This window comes from Equus asinus, chromosome 11, assembly GCF_041296235.1.
Source record: "Equus asinus isolate D_3611 breed Donkey chromosome 11, EquAss-T2T_v2, whole genome shotgun sequence".
Taxonomy (NCBI): Eukaryota; Metazoa; Chordata; class Mammalia; order Perissodactyla; family Equidae; genus Equus; species Equus asinus.
Window position 1 is genome coordinate 68,947,108 of NC_091800.1, and position 22,080 is coordinate 68,969,187.

Sequence of the window (22,080 nt, forward strand, 5' to 3'; positions counted from 1 at the left end):
TACAGAAGTACAGCTTTTTGTAAATCAATCAAAGTGATTTAAAAAAAACCCAGAAGCCAGAAAAATGTTACAGTTCTCTTTTAATTTCTGCTGCAATTGAAGAGAGTAAGTGGGGTTTATTAATTGGTTAGAGAAAAAATAGACCTTGACTACTCATGCCCCAAGAGCTTCAAATGAGGCCATCTGCTATGGGCCACCAGACAACCCTTGAACAGCCTTACATTTTAAGACCTCAGCAGAGATAACTTCCCAGATGCATATTCAGTGTTAGACGACTGAGCCACTGAACTTGAATGAGATTCTAAAAGAAAGACAAGGCTGAGAACTTTTTAGGTAACAATTGTGAAGTACGACATACAGCAGAAAAGTGCAGAAAATACATGAAGAGCCCAATGAATACCGATCTAACCATCAGGCAGCCAAAAACCCCCATGATTTAAGCATCCTAGCAGTTGCCCTTTTTTTTCTTCCAATTACCACCACCTTCCACCTCCCCAAAGTGAAGCCCTGTTCTGACTTTGAACACTGTTGTTCAGTTGTTGGAACTTTGTATAAATGGAATCATAAATATCCTTTTGGGTCGGGCTTCTTCAGTCTCTGAGATTCACCTGCGTTGTCGAGGTAGTTGAATCGCTTTCATTGCTGTAGAGTATTCCATGGCATCATAGTTCATTTACCAGCTGTCGCTGCTGAGCATCTGGATTATTTCCGGTTTGGGGCTATCCAGAATTATGTTTCTAGGAACATCCTTAAACACATCTCTTGGAGCACATGTGTACAGCCTTGGAGTAGAATCAACAGATCACAGGGTGCGCAGCTGGAGTAAATGCTGTTAGACTGTTTTCCAAAGCCGTTTTGTCAATATACACACAGCAGGGCATGCGAGTTCCCACTGCTCCACTGGTGCTTGATTGGTCTTCTCAATCTTTTTAATTTTAGCCATTCCATTGGATGTCTGGTGGTATCTCATGGTGGTTTTAATTTGCATTTCCCTGGTTACTAATAAGAGTGAGCACTTTTCCAGTTATTGGCCATTTGGATATTCTCTTTTGTGAAGTGCCTATTCAAGTCTCTTGTTCATTTCTCTAATTGGGCTTTCTGTGTTTTTCCTGATGAGTTTTAGGAGTTATGTTCTAGCTAAGTTCTCAGACTTCTGTCTGCCTCAGAATCACATTTAGAGTTTTTAAGACACAGACTACTGGTCCCCACTAGAGTTTCTGATTCAGTAGATCTGGGGTGAGATACAAGAATCTGCACTTCTAACAAGTTCTTAGGTGATGCTGACGGTCCAGGGACCACGCTTTGAGAACCATTATTCCATAGTGTTTTAAATGTAGCAGCAACAGATGTTTCTTGCTAGTTTAGGGCAAAGTTACCTTTCAAAAAACAAAAACTTCAACAATTTAATACTTGTTCAAGTCTAGGGCATAAGCTAATATTCTTCCTTCATGGAAGGGGTGCAACTGGACTTGCTTCAATGGCAACTGTTTCAATCCGTCTGAAACCTACCTATTTGCTTATAATATTTGGTACACCTAATTAGCTAAGAGAACCTTTGAGAATGGAAGATATTTTTTGATCTCAGAAAGACTCACTGGCTTTCAACAGCAGAGACATGAGTCAGTTATCCCTCTAAGAACAAAAATACAGATCTCTGAATGGAGATGAAAACTGTCATTTATTTCAATTGAATTTCGTTTCATTAAAAAATTCTATGATGACGTTAAAACAGAAATAAAATAGAAACATATTTAACTGCTTTTAACCTATAAAGACCAAATAAACACAGACATATTTCACATATTTCCACTGTTTTAACACACCGCATTATTATCACTGTTGTCATGTCAGTTTCCTGAAATACTCACCATGACTATTAAACAATTTACTGGACTAAACATTAACTATATTATTCCTAAATACAAAGAGTCAAACAGCAACTGCACTCAATGTATTTTGGTAATTTGCTGTGGGTGTGCTTTTTAAGGCTTGATTCTAGAAAACATCTGTTTCTCTCTGTTGAAGAGTCCCCAAACCCGCTATATGAAGGCACATATGTTAACATATGCAATTTGAGGGTGGTTACACCTTATTCTGAGAGGTCTTGAGAGTCTACTTAAAATCGTGACAGTAAAACCTTTAGTAACTTGAGCTCAACATACCATAGACACCACCATCGAGAAAAACTGAAGACCCAGAGTTCAAATACAGTACACAGCAGGCCATAGGAAGTACTGTGGTTTGTTGAATCACTAAGCAGAAAGACCTGAAACAAACTGCTCTTAGTGGTCCAAAGTAAACTGACCGGGGCAGGCTCATGAAAGTGGACCTTCTGGGTGCATCCTGAGAACAGACAACATAATTACAGTCAATGTTTCCAACAATTTTCAGTTCTCACCACCAAGTCAGGAGAGCCTATGCATGCAATTGGGAAAGGGTTTCAATAAAGGCTAAACCAAAAGGCTTATAGTCAACAGAGGGTTAACTGTCAGTAAACCAGAAATCCAAATAAGACTACTACTTCCTATTTAGGAATTCCAGTTAGTGGTTTGGGCTTTTTTGAAAATATCGCCATGCTGAGTCTAAAACTGCAATGGTTACCATGTCAGAGTCGTGCAGTCTATACGTCAATCAACGACCACACTTGAGTCCTTCAATATCAAATCACCTATAAGGGCTCCTATTTTGAGAACGCATTATTTTCTCTTCATTCTCTTTTAGAACATGCAATTAAATATTGTCCTTCTGTATTTTAACCATACTATCTTTTTTGGGGGCTGGGGGACAGACCCTTCCTACTATAATGTCACAAACTAAAGTGTGTGTGTGTGTGTGTATATATATATATTTTTCCCCCCATTAGTTTTATCTGTACTATTTTAACCAGAGGTCTTTAGGGAAAATAACGGATCCTAGTTATGTTAAGGAAAGTGGTGAGACAAAATGGCAACGTCACACAGTCTTCAAGTAAACAGAATTCCTGATAAAACTGGAAAGTAATATGTAATCTTGAGGGCAGTAAAAAAAAAAAATCTGTGACAATTTGTCTTACACCTTATAAAATGGGCTTTGGGTCTGGGGTCTCTTAAGGCACAAAACCTGGTAGACAGTTTTTATGGGTGGCCTGCACCTCTGATTTGGATAAGGAAAAAAAATACTATCACATATAAATAAAAACAATACAACATTTTGTTAGAGTTTGAAATGATTGGGTGAAGTTGGAGGAAAAATTCAAATAAACTAACATCTCTGTGTAAATATGTTTCGCTAGTGTGAAAAAAGTACAATATAGTTTATACAGTGCAAAAACCATTGAAAAAATGCCTTCAGATTAGACGACAATGCGGCAGAATCACAGTGCTGTCTCAAAAATAGTTAAGGCTGAGGGCTGTCCATTGGACACGTTCATAACCACATGGCCATTGTGAGTAATAGCAGGATAATTCCTTTTGAAGTACACCTGTAAAAAAAAAAAGCATACAAAGAACATGTTTAAAAGTTCTAAAGTCCTCCTCCCTGAGGTAATGCATTTCTATGTCCGTTTCTTCATGTGAAGCAAATCCTATATCACTAGTAGAGGCACAATTTAAAAAACAAGAATGGGGGTCAGCCCAGTGGCGTAGTGGTCAAGTTCGTGTGCTCAGCTTTGGCAGCCCGTGATTCACAGGTTCGAATCCTGAGCGTGGACCTACACACCATTCATCAAGCCATGCTACGATGGTGTCCTATATACAAAATAGAGGAAGACTGGCACGGATGTTAGTTCAGGGCCAATCTTCTTCAAGCAAAAAGAGGAAGACTGGCAGCAGATGTTAGGTCAGGGCCAATCTTCCTCCCCCAAAAACCCCAAAAAACAAGGAGGCATTTATTCTCTGGAGGAAGTAGCCCTATTACAACCCTCAACAGGGGTGGCTTTCACGCCAAACAACCTATAGATCCACTTCAGTTCTGATCATTCTGATTCACAGATGTTTTATCACTATATTAAAGTGATAAGCAAAATCATTTTACTGACTCAAAACCTGGAGAGAAATTAAAAATAGGACGACAAAGAGACTGGGAAATCTAGTGTCTGCACAAGGGTTTCTCATTTTCACACATAAAATGAGCACAATAGATTTGGATGTTAATATCAGGTTGTAATCCTTATATTTTATAAACTCTGATTGACAAGCATTGAAATGCTGGCGTACATGTATGAAATGTCCCGGCGTTTAATTTGTGCCGCAAAGCAGTTATAGGGCCTATAGAAATGTGATCTGGGGATAGTGGGCCATAATAATGAAAAGAGAAGCAAAAGCTTTAACAATGACTCAACCAAGCAACTTCTCTAAAATGTAAGACGATACCAAATAATAGGACAGATCTTTGCCAAGCCTTTGAGTTCCTGAATTCTACCAATTTCTAGCTGAACTAGAAGAGATACAGGTTTTCTGATAAACGTATAATCAGAACATAAAGGAAATGAAATGCTGTCAAGTTTCTCTGTTCCACAATCATCAGTTTTTAGTAGCTGTATCGTATCTCAGTTCCTTGACAGATGCGCATAACAAAATGAAATAATGTCAAGACTTGTGAGCTCTTATCTCAAAATGTGTTTGGGTGAAAAAGGACTTCAAATGTAATTTTTTTTTTTTCAAAAGAAGAATGTGAAAGTTTTGTTTGAGTCTTTAAAACAGAAAATGTACCATCTATCTGAGGCTGGCACGTGTCATGAGCTGAGTCTCTTAGATTCTGGATCTATTTTATAAAACCTGGCTTCAAATATATTTGTGGGTGCTGTCAACAAAGTTACCATGGGAGATAATGGACTTCACATACAAAAAAGAAAAGTGTGGGGACACCTACCTTTATATTAAGTACACTTTCTTTTTCTCTTGTTGCTTGCATACTTGCCACTCCAAAAACATCATTACATATGAAAGACTATATACTAAAAAGTCACTTAAGGAGAAAAAGTAATTCTCCAATAATGCTTGGACCCCACTGGGAAAAATCTGAGGGCATTTATAACAAAAATATTTAAAAATAAGGCCTTTTTGGGGGGGCTAATTTCATATCATCTCCACCCCCTTGCCTTTTTTCTTTTGCTGAGGAAGATTTGCACAGAGCTAACATCTATTACCAATCTTCCCCTTTGTACTTGAGGAAGGTTGGCCCTGAGCTAACATCTGTGCCAATCTTCCTCTATTTTCTATGGGGGTCGCTACAGTGACCAGCGGTGTAGGTCCGCCCTGGGGAAGGTAACGTGGGCTGCCAAAGCAGAGTGTGTCGAACTTAACCACCGGGCTGGCCCCCTCACCTATTTTTTTATGCTAGCCATATTTGATGTAGTTGCATATTTATGTACTCCAAAAAAGCTATTTCTTGGTGAAACTAAAAACAGCCAAAAGAACCAATGGAAATACATTTCATTTTCTACTGCTTAACAGTCCTCCCCAAATAAGCTAGTTCCTTTCCCCATAACCCTTTCAATGTATTTTTTTTTATATAAAGAAAATGTTATTGTTAGCAGCTTTTAACCGAAATGGTCTTAGCTTCATGCTCTGAAATACTTGAAAGTGAATACTGAAAACGAGCTTCCTGACGTATAAAATCCTTGACCTTCCTTCTTCCCATCTGTTGCCCTGTTTTATAGCACACTCCAGCTAACAGCAGAAGTGAGAAGGCATCTTTTTCACAGCGCAGGCTAGGAAGGTGGTGGAGCTGGCTCAACAGTCGTCAGCAGAGTCCTCGGCTAAGCCTGGGTCGGAGAGGTCCAGTCTCAGCTCTCTTTCCTAGGACTCACTGCTGATCCTGGAAAAATCGCTTAACCTCTCTCCATCCCAGCTGCCTCATCTGTGAAATGAGACAATGACTTACCTCATAGGAGCTAATTAATGGCTACACACTGCAGGCTGAAAACACGCCGAGCTAAGTGTGGGGTGTGATTATGAATGCTGCTCAGAGAAGTGGCCCCTTAGCCCACGGAAAGCAGCAGCATTATCTGGCTTGAATAATGAAAACAAAATGTCTAGGAGGCCCTTTTGTGGATCTTTTGATTTTATCTTTACAGAAGCCCAGAGTCATAGTGGAGACACCTTTAATTCAGTGACTATGGTAACCTGGGAGGCAGAAAGATAGTTAAAAAATTACGGAAGTTGGAGTACTAACACTCACTAATTGGTGACTTTAAGAAGTCACTTGGGCTCTTCTTCCTCAGTTTCTCCATTTGTTAAAAAAGGGATAATAATGGCAGCTCAGTATGGCTGTCAAGATTGAAGCAGACAATACCATAAAAGTTCAAGTTCAGAGCAAGCAGAATATAACACCCGTGGGTGTTGGTTTTCTTGACCCTCTTCCCTTCCTTCTCTTGGGTTTGGTTCACTCCAGTTCCTCTAATGTAGAATGAAACTAAGTTTAGTATTTAAACTCTAGCTTGTCAATAAAGTCATCATCATGGAACTAGATCTTACTAAAAGCAACAGAGCAATAAAAGCTCCCTTGCGTGGTTAAAGGCCAGCAAGAGAGCTTTGATATACATTGTAGTCATAAGGCATCATTCAATATATTCAATTCTGGCTCAAGACTCTGTCAGTTCCTTCTCACTGAACTGTATGGCCCTAGGTCAATCCCAGTAACTCACAAACTCTTCACCTTTCAAGCAGGTCTAACTTTGCTGTACATGCTGGCAGGTGCATTATGAAAGTTACAGAGTACTGGAGAGTTAGAGAGGACTTCTGCTTTTAAGTTAATGGAATAATGAATTTTCTCTCCCTTTATCCTCTCAGAAATCACCCTCAACAGTAAGAAGATTGGGAGGTAAAAAATAAGCCCAATCTTTGATGAAATTCCAAAAGGAAAAATACCCAGATGAGCTGCCATATGTAAGTGGATCCAATGAGGCTGTGGCGAGACACAGAGAGGCTACCTATGGGAGGAGATCTCAGCAATCGTGGAAGAGGCATAGTTCTCCAACTAACTGGTGAATTCTAAGGCATGTCAATGAGGAATCAGAGAATCCCCATCTTTGCCTGAAGCACATACATTGGTGAGGTCCTAGGAGAAGTGAGATTCTGAAATGCAAGTAGCATTGTGACCATCCATCTCTACAGGTTAGGGAGGAATACAGGCTAAATGAACACGCATTCTCAATTTCTCTCTCTCGCATACACACACACATTCTCTCTCCGGATCATAAGGAGCTTCTACGTCAAGCAGAGAGAATTCCCTTTAGCCTGAAATGACGCCCCAGGTACAACTATCCTGTAAATATATGGTCTAGGAAAAACTCACTTAATTCAAAAGTGAGTAGTAGAAATAATAATAAAGAAGTAGTACAGGATGTGTAAAATACACAAAGTGAGGAAAAGGAACAAAATAAGCACATGAGGGATGAAAAAATACTAAACAGATGAAAACTGCAAAAAAAATATAATGTAATACATTCAAAGAAAATGTAGATCAACCTGTGGACAACAGAGATCCTGAAGTATAGGAAAATATGGCACAGCAACAGAAGATGATGAAACATGAGTTGACAGAGGCCAAAAGTGAAGTGGAAGAGAAAAACGAAAACATCAAAGAAATGAGAGTCCTACTGAAGGCAGTACAGAGAAGATTAGCCACTGTTGAAAAAACAGGATGAGACATGGAGGACAGGATTAAGAAAGCAAGCAGAATAATTGAAAATTAGTCAAGAATTAAAAAGGATTAAGAAGAAAATAGCTTTATAAAATAGTCAAAGGACATATAACACATATAAAATAGATACCCGTAAAGAGGCAAATCTAATCAAATAAAAAAAATTCAAAGATATAATTCAAGTAAAGTTCCAGAAACAAAAGACGACTTGAATCCAGAGACCAAAAGAGTACGTGATATCCTAGGAAAAACTAATGACCTTCAAAATAAAGAATACTTTGGGCATCTGGGAAAGAAGATCAAGTTATGTCTAACTTGGGCTTAGGCTTCTCCATATGAATAAACAATGCTAGAAGCCCTTGGAACAAAGACTACAACATACTAAGCCAAAGAAAATGTGACCCAAGAATTTTATCCAGCAAATTTAGAGATGCAGCAAATATTTCAAATGTGCAATAAGTCAGGGATTCTAGTTCCAATGAACCCTCCTTTAAGACAGCACCGAGCATTGTTTTTAAACCCCCCCCCTTTTTTTTTTACTATCACCCACAATAATAAATCCATTTCACTTTACATTGAGACTCGTACAGATTCATTGTCTATATTTATCTATACTGAAAGGAATTTCATGAAATACTTACTATTACTACAAAAGATGCATTGTTATTTTTTCCATTCCATTCGTTTCTATTTAATTTCTTAAACATGCTGGTTATGACTGACTAAGCAGATTTTGCAGGCCCACTAATGGATCACAATCTGAAGTTTGAAAAACACTATACTAGAGGACAAACTTTGGCCAATTAAGAGATGAAGAAAGTGTCATTTAAAAGAAGTAAGCCAAAGAATAGAGGCTTAAGTATTGTAAAAATTTTTAAAAAACCATTTAAACAACTAAATTTGGTGGTAGAACAGAGAGAGGGAAGATATATTGTCATTGTTTATAACGGGAGTCAATAAAAAAGAAATAGAGTATTCCTAGATGAGAGGAACATACGTAAAACAATGAGCCAAGAAACAAAAATTAGAGACTACAAATTAAAAGATTAAAAAAGAAGAACACTAAAAATTGAAAGCATAACATGACAGAGCTAAGATAAAACATACTTATAACCTCAATAAATATAAATGGAGTCAAGTCATTTGTTAAAAAAAAAAAAAAAGGCTAAGATTAAATCTCAGAGCTAAACCTAACTACATGCCATTTACAGGAGACCCATGTACAACCTGAAATTAAAAATAATCAAAGACACACCAGGTAAAGGAAAACAAAGTAGAAGCAGGGGACTCCGTCTTAGTTTTGAACCAGCCTGTATCCAGGATCAAAAGCATTAAATGAATCAAAGAAAGGCACTTTAAAATAGTAGAAAATAGAATTCATAGAGAAAACCCAAGTCATAAATATCTACAGACTGAAAAATCATAGCATCAAAACTACCAAAACAAACATTACAGGAACTACAAAGTGAAACCTGTTAGAATATGAGACTAATTCACCTTTCTAAGTCCAAGTCATATCACATGGACCAAAACAGATATAGACAGGGAAGACTGAAATAATGTAATTAACAGAGTAGATCTAATTAAAAGTTATTAAACTCCACACCTTAAACAGACAACAGTCTATCTTTTTAAATGCCCAAGGAATATTCACAAAAACTACTGAGGTACTAGGACACACACAAAAAATAATAAATACTATGTATGTGTGGAAACAGTACAGACCATACTTTTTGATCGCAAGGCAATGAAAGTCAACACTGATGAGTAAAATAGAAAACAAACAAAAAATTTAAAGACCTCCTTCTCAAATAATTTTTGGGCCAAAGAAAAAATCAAAACCAAAATTGCAGAATTTATATATAGAAACTTAACTATGACAAAAGCACTACACACCAGAACCTATGCGATATAGCTAGAACAGTATTCAGAGGAAAGTTCACAACCTTAAAATATCATACTAACAAAGAATGAAAACAAATGCATTCAAGAAGCAACAACAAAATTAACCAAAGGAAGGAATAAAGATAAAAGCAGAAATTGACAAACTGTAAAACAGAATACAAAAGCTAGTAAGTAAACCTGAGAGCTCATTCTTTGGGGAGAAAAAAGAAAAAAGGTGACTTAATTAGAAGGAAAAAATGGGTAGCAGGGAGAGGAGAAAGCATAAATACTATGTAGCCATTCAAAAGAATGGGATAACCACATGAATTGATACAATATTAAATGAAAAAAGTAAGGAACAGCTAATATTGAGCTTAAAAAAACAGAAAGGCCATAGATGCATATGTTCATATTGATGCACAGAAGACATCAGCAGAACAGCTGAAAATGGTGCTGGGCTCCATCCTGGAGGAGGAGCTGTGTCATGAGAGGAGTAGAAGAATGATTTACATTTTATTTATAAATTTTTAAAAATTATTTTAAAAAACTGTAAACTTTTTGAATTTTGTAGCATTAGCAAGAGTCACCTATTAAAAAACTGATTGTTAAACTTTAATTATCTAGAGTCTCTAAACTACTTAGAAGAACTTTGGATACTTCTTTTGTTACTACTGGAAATTAAGGGTTCAATCTATAGCCTTTAAAAAAATGATCCAACTTTTATTATCGACAGGTAGGATTCTTCTATATTGGTAAAATGCTCTACATTCTTCAAAACCCTTGAACACACACTGTCTCATCCGACCTTTGTAATAACGGTGTGAAGAAGCCGGGCAGTCCTGGAAATCCTCATTACAGATGACGACCCTGGGGCTCAGAGACCTTGGGTGACATAAAAGGCCATGTGGCTGCTAAGTGCCTCTTCCACTTATTCAAATTGGTCCATGTTCCTCAAACCTAGGATATTAGGATTCTGTAACTTTGGGGTTGTATTGGGTGATTTCATGAACAGAAAAAATGGCACCTCTGTTACACATTGGGAACAAAGGAACTTCAAAAAGCCTCACTTAGGTCTGCTTCATCTTAAGAAAGGATGAAGGATAGGCATTTGTTCCTTCTAATAGGCTGAACTGTATGCCCCCCAAATTTATATGTTGAAGTCCTAACCCCCCAGGACCTCAGAATGTAACTGTATTTGGACATAAGGTCAATTAATTAAAATGAAGTCATATACGTGGGCCCTAATCTGACTGGTGTCCTTATAAGAGGAGATTAGGATACAGACAACACAGAGAGAAGACAGCCATCTACAAGCCAAGGAGAGAGGCGTCAGAAGAAACCAAGCCTGCTGACACTTGCTCTCACAATTCCAGCCTCCAGAACTGTGAGGAAAAACTTCTGTTTAAGCCCCGTATTCTGTGGTACTTTGTTATGGCAGCCCTAGTAGACTAAGGCGCCCTTCAGCTTTATGTATCCAAAAAGTACCTTCTCTACTATCTCACGGATCATCTATAAGGGTCAATCAGAGAGTGATTCAGCTGGCTGCACCAGCATTTTCAGAAAAGCAACTGCGTGGTCAAGAAAATGTGACTTGGAGGTACCTTTTCCCAGATGTTGAGTTTCCTTTTTAAACAAATGAACTCTAATCTGTTAGAGTGAAAAGCCTGTTGACTTAGGTTAATCCTCCTGTGTTACAGCTCTGAATGATGCATTGACATTTGATGCTTGCACATTTAAAAGCTGACAACCTGACAGCTTGTTCTCCTAAGAGGACCAAGCATCTGCAGAAATAATGTCAAGATATTCAACTAGGATAAGAATCAAGGTACGTATTTCCTCATGTCTCTCCATGGAGATGACCCAAGCCAGTGGTAGGACGGAAACCCAGGAGTGATGTACTGCCACCGTGTGAACTTGGGTGACTGGCCCCACCTTGGATATCACACGAACGAAGGAGCAGCGTTTTCAAACTTGACATGGAACGCAGTACTTAGGGTGGCACTCAACCTTGCCCAGCAATTCACCCTCTGCCCTCCATGGACCAGCTCTGTGATGTTAGGTGAGCCCTTGACCCGCTCTCTTCATCCCTGAAGTGGGATAAGGATTATCCCCCACTTAACTGCCATGAGGATTAAGTGAAATCATATACGCTAGAACTGCATAAACTATGTAAAATAAATTATAAAGAACTACACGAATGTAACTTACCATCAATATTTTTAAATTAGGTGCAAGATTATTGGACCAGGAATCACAAGATTTCTAATTCTATGAGCTACGTACTTTTCTGTATGAATATTACACTTGAATTAAAACATTTACTGAAAGAACAGATTTTAAATTCGGTATGTGCTGCAAACGAGTGTAACACTAGTTATGTAGAGAGAGGGCGACCTTCTTTCTAAGGGGCCTTAGTTTCCTCATCTGCAAAATGAGGGTGCTGAACTCTATTATCTTATGTTATCTGGACCAATCTAAAATTCTGTGATCCATTTCTCATTACTCAACGTCTTGATAATATAAGATGATCACACATTCTTAAAATGGGAGACTTTGGCATGTGGGTGAGGACACATCTCTTTGAAGTGAAATGCCTGAGGTCAAAGAACAAAAGAGTTTGCAAGATTCCTGGCTGTTGTGTGACTAGATAATACAGGGAATCCCAGATGACTGATCAGGTCTTACGAGGGAAGCTTCGACTGGGAGACACTCCAGTAGATGAAAGCACACCGTGAATTTCAGGCATTAAAAAAACACAGGGCTCTAAGTGTAGCCTCTTACATTCATACAGAGTGTAAGTACTTAGGAAAAGTTCAGAACGCAGACTTTATTGTCCCTAAACCTAGGTTTGAGCTCTGACTCTGCCAATTATTCAGAGCTATGTGACCTCGGGCAATTTCCTTTCCCTTTCCAAGTCTCGGCCTGTCAGATAGGTCTAACAGTGAGAGAACCTTTATCACAGCGCAGTGCATGGCACGGAACTGTCAGAACCTCCTCTTCCCTCATCTTCGCAGTTGCTCAACACACAAACCGAATATCTCTGCTCTTCTCGGTTCTTGGGTTTACACTGCCAGTGTCTAGGGAGCATGTCTAACACATTTGTTAGTACCCAGCGTAGCACTGTGCACACACAAACACACATTTACTGAACAGTTTTTAGGATGGAAGCAGGATTCAAAGAAATAAGGTATGAACAGTGAAAGGTACAGCTCTTCTTTTCTAAGGAGGAGTGAGGAGAAACAGTGACAGAAGGGAATTTAGGCTGTACTCTAGATAAATCTTTCATATACCGGGACATGTTTTTCTTATTCTGTTGTTTTTAATAGATATTTTAAATATTACACAAGCAATTTTAGTCTACTTACAGTGAAAATCTGGGAAACGCAGAAAAGTATGAAGAAGGAAAAATGCACCCATAATTCTGACACCCAGAGATGAACAGTTCTGATGGGGAGCCTCACCACAGACAGCTGGAAGTCTCATTCTACCCCAAGCCATGTGTCTCAAGTGCCAAGAACATCACTTTCCTTCCTTTCTGCTATCCTTCCATCAATTCAACTGCCACTCTTTCCAGAAGGAATTATAGGTGGCTGCGTGACACTGGCTTAGCCCTCAAACCAAACCTCAGATATCACATCTGTAGAATGAAATGCTACGACATCATGGTTGTTGGAAAGAAACCATGTAAACTGAAGGTTAGTCATTAAGCATATACAGCGCTTAGGACTGCCCCACACATCATGTCTGTGAAAATGCGTTGTAACTCTTCCAGCACCATTCAGACTATAGCATTAAGGTATTATAAATTCTGGATTTCTCCTGATAACAATTTCATCTTCTAGAAGGTAGAGGAAGCATAAGAGGAACAAATGGCCCTAATTCTAAACAATGAAGAAGGAGGGAGAAACCTGGGAGAAAGTGACAGTACCATGTAGGAGTTTTCTTTACAAATTATAAAATAGAAAACAAAAGCAATCTACACGTTTCCGTGGTAGATCTTTCCAGACCCAATGAACAACATACCACATTTTTTCCCTCAAACTCTCAAATTTTCTGCATGTGCCTTGACAGCATTTCCATCTCAAATGTGCTGAGCACCAATTAGAATGAAATGTAATGGGTCTGCAAAACATGACTATTCTGTGCTATATGAGAATCCCATCCTAGAGTCCAAATGTGCGAAAAGGCCAATCTGAAATCTCTCTCCTCTCAGAGGTACCTGCTTGCACCCCACCCCCACCGCTTCTGCCAAGTCTCAGCAGACCTGACTTCAACGTGGGACGTGTTAAGACCCAGTCATGAAGCTTCATCTCCGGAGACTTATAATTGAAAAGGGCACAGAGTGCTCGTTACCGTACCCCTGGTGCCAGATTGCGAGGAGTGAACGGTGGAGACGAACTTTAATTACAACTCCTCGAGGCCCACTCACCTGTTTTGCTGTTTCAGTGAGGGCAGCAGCTTCTGCCTTGCCCAGTTGTTGCACCATCTTGTAAAATAGGCTATCTCTATTTTGCAGCAAAACATACGGCTCATCATATTCTTTCAGCCTTCCTGAATCCAAAACCTGTTAATCAGCAGAAAGAAACCCATTAGCACACAATGTTTCACAGCAACATATTATAAGTGAGACAATATTTCGGAAAGAGGCAGCTGAGGGAGAATAGAGAGAATCTATTTGGGTGGTAGGTCTGGCTGGTGTTTAAATGGTTTGATTACCCTGTTTTACTAGGCAGACAAAGGCCTAACCCGACCTTTTATTATTATAATGTTATAGGAAAGGAAGAAAATGAAAGTTTTAGACTCTGATTATGGGCACTCAGCAGTCCCGTGGCATTTTCTATCTGCCAAGGGCATTTTGGGTTGTTATCATTAGTTAGTGCTTTTAGCTCTCAGACTCTGAGCTTTGAGGGCTATTTATACGTACATTTAGAGTTGGGAAATTTCTTGGTTTAAGAAAATCAAACTCAATTTATCTAAAAAGTAGGGTGGTGGCATACAAACCAGAGGGCAGTGACCTGACAGCAAATTAATTGCCGAGCTGGTTTGACAGAATCTGAGCAATGCTGGGAAAAGAAGGAAATGCTTCTGGAATTTCTTTAGGGTCCCGGAACATGTCAGCTGGTAAGAGGGGACAAAACCCTTGTTGCTGAGGTTAAGGTGTTTCGTGCAGTTGGCTTTGGTTGTGGTTTATTATTCGGAGAGTGAAAGGCTGGCTAAAAGAGCTGCTACCTAAGCAGCTTTAGCATAATTGCTCTGCACAGAAGAAATCTCCAGAAATCCAATTTTCTTTTTGGATAAGACTAAAGAAGTAATTAAGAAATTGAGCTCCAAATTCCAGTGATCACAGCCCGCAAAGCACGCGGGGGCAGCCTGATCTGAATTGCGGAGGATCTGAGTATCTGTTTTCACAATTATCTTTCCCTGCTTCTTCTTTTCTCTTTCTTCAGCTGCCTGCCTTTCAGCCATTTTACTGCTCATTAATACGTCCACTGGAAATTGAAAGGGAGAAGAAGGGGCTCTTAACTCTGCATTGCTACTTATTAGGGGCTTTAGCTAATGGTTTTAGAGGGAAGAAAGCGTCTGAAACAATTGGCCCAAATGACATACCTAGGAAAACAGTTCTGATGTTAAGTGGTACTTAGTTCTTCATTTAGGCCATATTTAGAGTGAATTTATCTTAAGAGAATATGCTGAAACGCTAAGCAACACTCAGGTTGTTTTTTCACATCGAGGCAGGGCAGTTAATTCTGTCCCATGGTATCCAATCGGAAACATTTATTAAGTCTCATAAAGGGCATTTTCCTGTTAATCTTTTGTTTACTACTGTGAATCACTGCTCAGGGCAGCTTTCTCAAAAGAGTTCAAGAATAACTGAATCTGTCACATCCACATAATAATTAAAATGTCCTATAATTTGGCATGCCAATTTAGATGCCCCGAATGTGTAATTTTACTTAAGCACGGCATTACAGGCCATAACCACTCCTCCTGACGTGGAAGAAGAAGAAAAAATGCAATTTTAAAATACAGGTCTCTCTCATGCCAAAGACTAAGTAAATAAGTGAATCAAATTACTTCATACAATGAAGAACTTTATCTTCTGCAAAACCAACAAGTAAACTTTTAAAAATCACCACTTCAGAGTTGGTGGAAAATGAGTTCTCTGACTAAAAAGACTTTATATAATTTTTAATGAAAGCAAAGTATTACTAATATTTTGTCCTTGTCCAACTTTCTACTTTATTTATTAAAATTTTAGTGAATAGTAAATCTTTCCATTTTCTCTCATATTGTCTGAAAACACATGCCTGCCACTGAGATGAATAGTTCTCAGAACTGACCTGTATCTAAAAAGGCAGAACCAGAAAAAAAACCCAGAATACTCTCAAAAAGCAACAGGATTAACAATGTAAATGACAGAAAGATCATTTTGGCCAAATTTTTTGAGCCTTGTAACTCTTAGCAACCTAGTGGCTGTGCATTATCTTTTATAAGGGGAGTTTTCAATTTGGGGGGGGGGGATGATAGAACTGTGGTAATTTGCTATAATGCCTGATAATTTATTAAAAGCTAAATTTTAACTTCTGTAAGATAATACTTTAAAAATGTAAAAATAAATATACCTCTTTAATGCTCTTTTGATATGCATTAAAACAAAATATAGTATTTTCAAATGAACTGCATTAGTATAGCCCCAAATAGATGAATTCACAAGGTTTGAGAGATGGGATGCCCTGGTATATAAATGCAGTGTAACAAAGAATATGGCTACTTTAAGATCAATACAATCATCCCATAACTAGCAGTCTTTTGAATTTGAAGAGGAAAATAAAAATCGTTGGGGGTTGAGCACTCACTGTGCCACATGCTTTACAGTCATCACTGTTAATTCTCAAGATAGAGTTGACAAACACAGTAAATAATTTCCATCCATCTACCCACCCACCCACCATCCACCCACCTACCCATTCATCTATCGATCCACCCATCCTTTCATTCCTCTATCATTTCTTCCATCCTCCCATCAATCCATCCATCCATCAAATATTAAGTGAGTACCTATTACCAAAGCACTGTTCTAGGAACCGGAGATTCAAAGATGAGCAAGGCACAGTCTGTCAAGAAGCTCACGGCCAGAGATGAAGACAGAAGTGCAGTTAAATTAAATAACTTGACCAAGGCTGCAGAATCTGTAGATGGCAGAATTAGGATTTGAACCCAGGTCTGAACCTATATTCTTTCCTCTCCATGTGAGTTCCCAGAGAATTACACTGTTAGATTATTTATTATCAGAAGTGAAATAAGGGAGATGAGAATTTTAACATTCAATTTCCTAAGATACCTTCCCATATGGATAGTATATTAACTCTGTATAAGTTAAGAAAATATGCCTATAAACATTAACATTTCCTCTGTCCACTTTCCATTGCAACTTTACTATGTTCGGGGCTCAAATTATTTACTGTGTGGCTGGTATATACTCACAGAAAAAGAAAATCAATTTTATTAAACTATCAGGATTTAAAAGAGTAAGTAATACACAGCCAAAGCACATTTGGAGAAAATTTAAGTAAACTCTCATTAATTCCTGAATTTATTCAGCAAACATTTACTACATACTTAACTGCACTCATGTCATTATGCTAGATGCTGTGGAAGAGGCAAAGATATGTAAGCTACAACCTCTGCTTTTAGGGAGACTATATTGAAAAAAAAGAGAGGAGAAAATCCTCAAGTGTCTATAATGCAAGAAGAAAAGCAAACAAAAAAGAGGCTAACAGCAGAAAAAATGACATGTGGCCAGAGGTTCTGAGGACAAGCTTCCAGAAGGAGAGAGAGCAGTGAACTGAGCCTTGAAAAATGGATAGACTTGGACAGGCAGAAATGGTTGGGGGGGGGTGGGGGGGTGGACAGTGGTCATTCCAGACATAGGGAACAGCATGGGACAAGAAGGCTGGAGGCGAGCCTGTCAACTACTTATGGGAAGGTTATGTGGTTTCCCTTGTTCACTGCAGCATCTCCAGGCCCTGGTCTTGTACATGAGAAGAAACAGGCACACAATATATGCTGGTTGCAAGTTAAATACAAAGGAAAGTAAATTCAGGGCATGAGTGGGTAACTGCCCAGTGGTGTGGTTTGGCAAGACTGCAGGGTGAGATCAAGGGGGGAAAGAGTCTAGCCAGCACTGGGAAATGCTAAGGCAGCAGGATACTGGGGTTATAGGATTATGGATATACACTTGGGGGACTACATGCCTCAGGCTGATGGCTACGGGCAAGAAGGGGAGGAAAAGTGAGGGAGAGAGAGACCAGGGTTGAAGGTGGAGGCTTGAAACTCATTTACACCAAATATTGGAAAAGAAAAAGAAGAGAAGGCACAGTCAGAGAGGAGGGAGGGTTGGGAGGAGTAAGGGTACAGTGCAGACTAAGGTCAGGAGATTCACCAACCGTGTTGGGATACAGCCGGAAATCAGGCCACGGACAGAATTTTACCCACGCAGCCTTTACATTTACTGGTTTCCTCAAAGATTCTAGAGTTCTTAGAATAAGTAAACATAAAGCAACTCCGAATTTCCTTTTTGCACAGAAAAACAAGTATAATTTTGAATTTTTATATCCATAAGAAAAGGCTCCTGAAGTCTCCCGCTGTGTTCCCACTCTTCCCTGTAACCCAACTCAAACTACAACCTAAACCACACATTCAAGTCAGTGTGACAGCAATCCCTGGGACCAGGATCTCTCCAGGAACGCCAACCTCAAATCGGCTGTAGCTCTCTAGTGGGTTAGGGAAAAATACATTATGTTGGATGAGTCAGTCAGTTACATAAGCTCAAGGAAGATGTGTGTATCGGGCCTGTGTATCTGCAGATACTCCAGGGAGCTGTCCTAGATATAAAAACTAAATGAAGCCATTGCAAAATAATTTAATTCATTTTAATTGGCAGGGTGCCATCCGTGATAGTGGGGTGACTACAGGGAGAGGTGAGGGGCAGGGCAGGGTGGAGGAAAGCCTGACGACAGGACAAGAGATGTTCGGAACAGCTTTCAACATGGAGACATGCAATAAAGGGAGATCCCACTTGGTGACAAATCGAGCGGGGAGGAGAGGATCTGAGAGTCAGACTTCTGCTTTCGGCTGCCAGTTGACGAGGGGGCACAGGGACAGTTCTCAATCCTCGGAAGTGGGGTCCCTCGTTGGTAAAATGGGTGCCTGTGATTTTCTCTGTGGGAAGTATTACTCAAAATTCTTCCTTAGATCTTGAAATGGCAAATGATTCTTCTCAGCCGGGTCAAGGTGACCTCCACAGCTGTTCCCCAAAGCCCCAGCGATTGCTTGTATCCCCCCTCTCATAAAGTACTTCTCCCAGTGTATGCCTTCTACCTTCATATTAGTTATTTTTCCCTCCGAAAACTTGAATGAAATCTCTTGGCCTATTTCGAAAGGAGCTTTTTTCTCTTCTGAAATGTTCTAATTGTGGCCATGTATTAAAGAAAAGTTGCATGAAGATGAAAAATAGAATTTAAATAAAACTCTAGTTAGCTCTGAGTTGTTTTGTGTTCTTCCAGGTGGGTATGTCACAAGAGTTTCTAGTTTTGATTTCTCTGGGAAAAACTCTATTAAAAAGAGGTTTGTGTTTAGGGAGAAAGGTGAAGAAGATAAAACCGTAAGATTGCCTATAAACAGAAGAGGTGGCAACTGAGTTTCTTAGCCTTGGTTTGGGCCTCCATAATTCATTCCCAAAGAATTACCTAATGCTGACAGTGAAAACGTTGAATACAGATAACAATATTGTTAGAACAGCTACAGATTCTCATGTTCTTCCTTTGCTCACCCTCCTAGGGGGAATCCATGGGTGTTGTAAGGACTGTGGTGTGCAGGGATTGGAGGAAAAAGCTGTCCTATTGGTTGAAGAGAAAACAGGTCTCGAGTAACCAGCTAATCCTAAAAACTACAAGGAAGAAGCTGTCTTTAATGTAGAGATAGTGGTGAGTATTAGGAGAAAGAGGATTTCTAATTTGTCTGTCTTGCTCCACTGTTTTGTGGCAACTGAGCAAATGAGGAAGATTAAATTAGCTGTCATTATGACTACATCATGTTTAATAAAGTTAAAATTGAGAGAACATCTTTGTAAAATAGAATTCTAAGCCTAACACATTAATGGTGCTTAATGAACCAAAACTGGGTAAATCCCTTTGGAAAGCCAACACATAAGCAAAGCTATTAATTAGGTCACAGTTGTTTCCCAACAAGGCTTTTGTCTGATTTACTTACAGTAAACAAAACCATATCCATCTGTCTTTGTGCAGAAGTATTCACCAGTGCAACAAAATGTAATTATTACACCTTAAGCACTTGCAATTACGCGACTTTATGATGACAACACTGTTGGTTATGCCCTTCATTAGCATCCGTCACTTCCCCAGCCACTCCCCAAGGCTGGCCGCCTGCCCTCTGGAGCATTAGGCTTTGCAGCTGATTGACTTGTCTTTATGTCCTTAAAGCTCTCAGAATAACAGAACAGACAATTGCTTGCTTTCTGGAAAGGAAACAGGTATTTCTAAAGCAAGCAAGAAAACAAAAATTGCTTCAAAAATCACAGGTTTGAGAAAGAATATTATTTATGGTGTTCTGTCGAATTGAAAGCCAACTGGTAACCAGAAGCTCTAGACTAAAATATAAGCCTGAAACTTGGGGTGGTGGAGTATAGAGGACAAGTGCCCAACTCTGAAGCTAGGGAGTGCATGCCTCTTGGGTCCCCAGAAGTCTAATCCTACCATTCCTTACCATGCAACAGAAACCAGCTCTGACCAGGATGTAAACAAGCGGCCAAGCTGACATCTCCTGGTGGGACCTCCTGTGACATCACTGATGAACTCTTGGCCAGTGAGCCCTAAATGAAAGGTCTCTCAACACTGGTGCTGGGAGTGGGAAGGGCAGCTCCATGGTAAAACGCAAGGTCCACCACAGACAACAAGGTCAGCCAATGCAGAGGTAACATGCTCTCAAGAGAATTCTTGCATTTGCCTTCTCCAAACTGACTTCTCCCTCAGTCTTCCTCACTTACCCAGATGCTCAGGCCCCATACCTAGAAACCAGCAGCAACTCCCCTCTCTCCCCTCGTATCCCACATTCAATCCATCACACAGCTCACTCGACTCTACTGCATTCTCTATCCCAAATCCAACATCTCATCACCTCCACTGCAAGCACTTTAGTCTAAGCCACCAACAACCGGTCATGAGAGAGGACACAATTCTAAGAGTGAGAGTGAATGCTGCATCTGAAGAACTGAACGACGATCAACATGGTTTTAACCACAAAGGAAAGAGGGAGAGCAGAGTGGGACAAGCCTAGAGAGGGAGGGAGGGGCTTGACTGTAAGTGCTTTGTAAAACCAAGTTAAGGATTCGGACAAAGATATTGATCAAGAGAGAAAAATTTGAGGTTCTTGAAATTTACCACAGATGTTGGTAAGTAAACCATTCAACAACGGGACATATTTAGATAATGGCAACAAAGCTGACTGGTTAAGGGGATACAAACATTCATGCCTGTGGGTCAAGTGCTGATGGATAAGATTTAGGAGTGGCCATCTGGTAAGTCTGCCAAATTCTGTCCTTCCTGCTGTTACCCTAACCAACCATATGTTCCCAAGTGACAGTATTTCTAAGTATTCTATAATAAAAGGAAGCTGCTACCATCAATGTTGTACTACCAAAACCCAAAAATAAATGTATATGGTACATCTAGGAGCAAAGATTTCATTTGAATGGGCCCCCAACTGAGCCAGAGATCAAGCCATCTTTCTGCTGCTGCATCTAAAGCCTGACAAAGTACCTGAAACAGGTACACTTCACAGCATCACTCATTCATTGTTGAAAAAGAATACTTTTGGGGACAGTCTGAGAAAACCAACGCTGAGAGATGAGAACAACAAAGTGACAGGTAAAAAGTAGAAATGAAAAGTTATTTCTCCAATCATCATTCAAGAACACAAAATGAATGACTAAGGATGCTCAATGATAAACACTGTTTCTGGAATCTAAGAGTCACTGTCTTGCAGTCTTGGAATGTCACATGGTCACTCACAAAGGCCTACTGGAGTGGTCTGCTTCCTGCTATGACATTCTAATCCAGATGACCAGCTGCACTGCTTAAGGCTCAAAACATCCTTTTGGTTAGGAAGGCCCCATTCCTGCTGTCTACCTCGCCAGAGCTCATTTCTCTACACGTCCAGCTCTGGAGAGTGACAAGGCCAAAGGCACTGCTTCAGTGCTGACAGTCTGGTATCTTCTCAATGCCCCCACTGATTATTACATCCAACAATGCATGTGAAGAAGGGTGGGAAGTAATATTCCAGAAAATGCCCAAGAAGTCAAGAGACAGCTCCACTATCACTGGCCATAAGGAAGTATGGATATTAATGATCGTTTTATTACTGATCATTTAACCTCGATTAGCATAGACCATAAAAATCTGGTTAACTCCATCTGTTGCTTCTCATGTACTACGCAGGCCTTCTTTATCTATTTCCTTCTTCATCACTAGAGTATCACTGGATACTGTGGTATCT

General features: G+C 39.5%; 1 protein-coding gene across 1 annotated transcript in view; it reads right to left on the reverse strand.

Moving 5' to 3' along the window:
* Positions 1-1,659: 1,659 nt before the first annotated feature.
* ABCC4 (ATP binding cassette subfamily C member 4 (PEL blood group)) overlaps positions 1,660-22,080 on the reverse strand; it is a 242,789-nt gene continuing 222,368 nt past the window's right edge. The window contains exons 30-31 of the mRNA XM_014864856.3: positions 13,937-14,071; positions 1,660-3,460 (exon numbers count right to left, since the gene is read on the reverse strand). Coding sequence (XP_014720342.2) covers positions 3,353-3,460; positions 13,937-14,071 — 243 coding nt within the window. The 3' untranslated portion in view covers positions 1,660-3,352. The remainder of the gene's footprint in view (positions 3,461-13,936; positions 14,072-22,080) is intronic.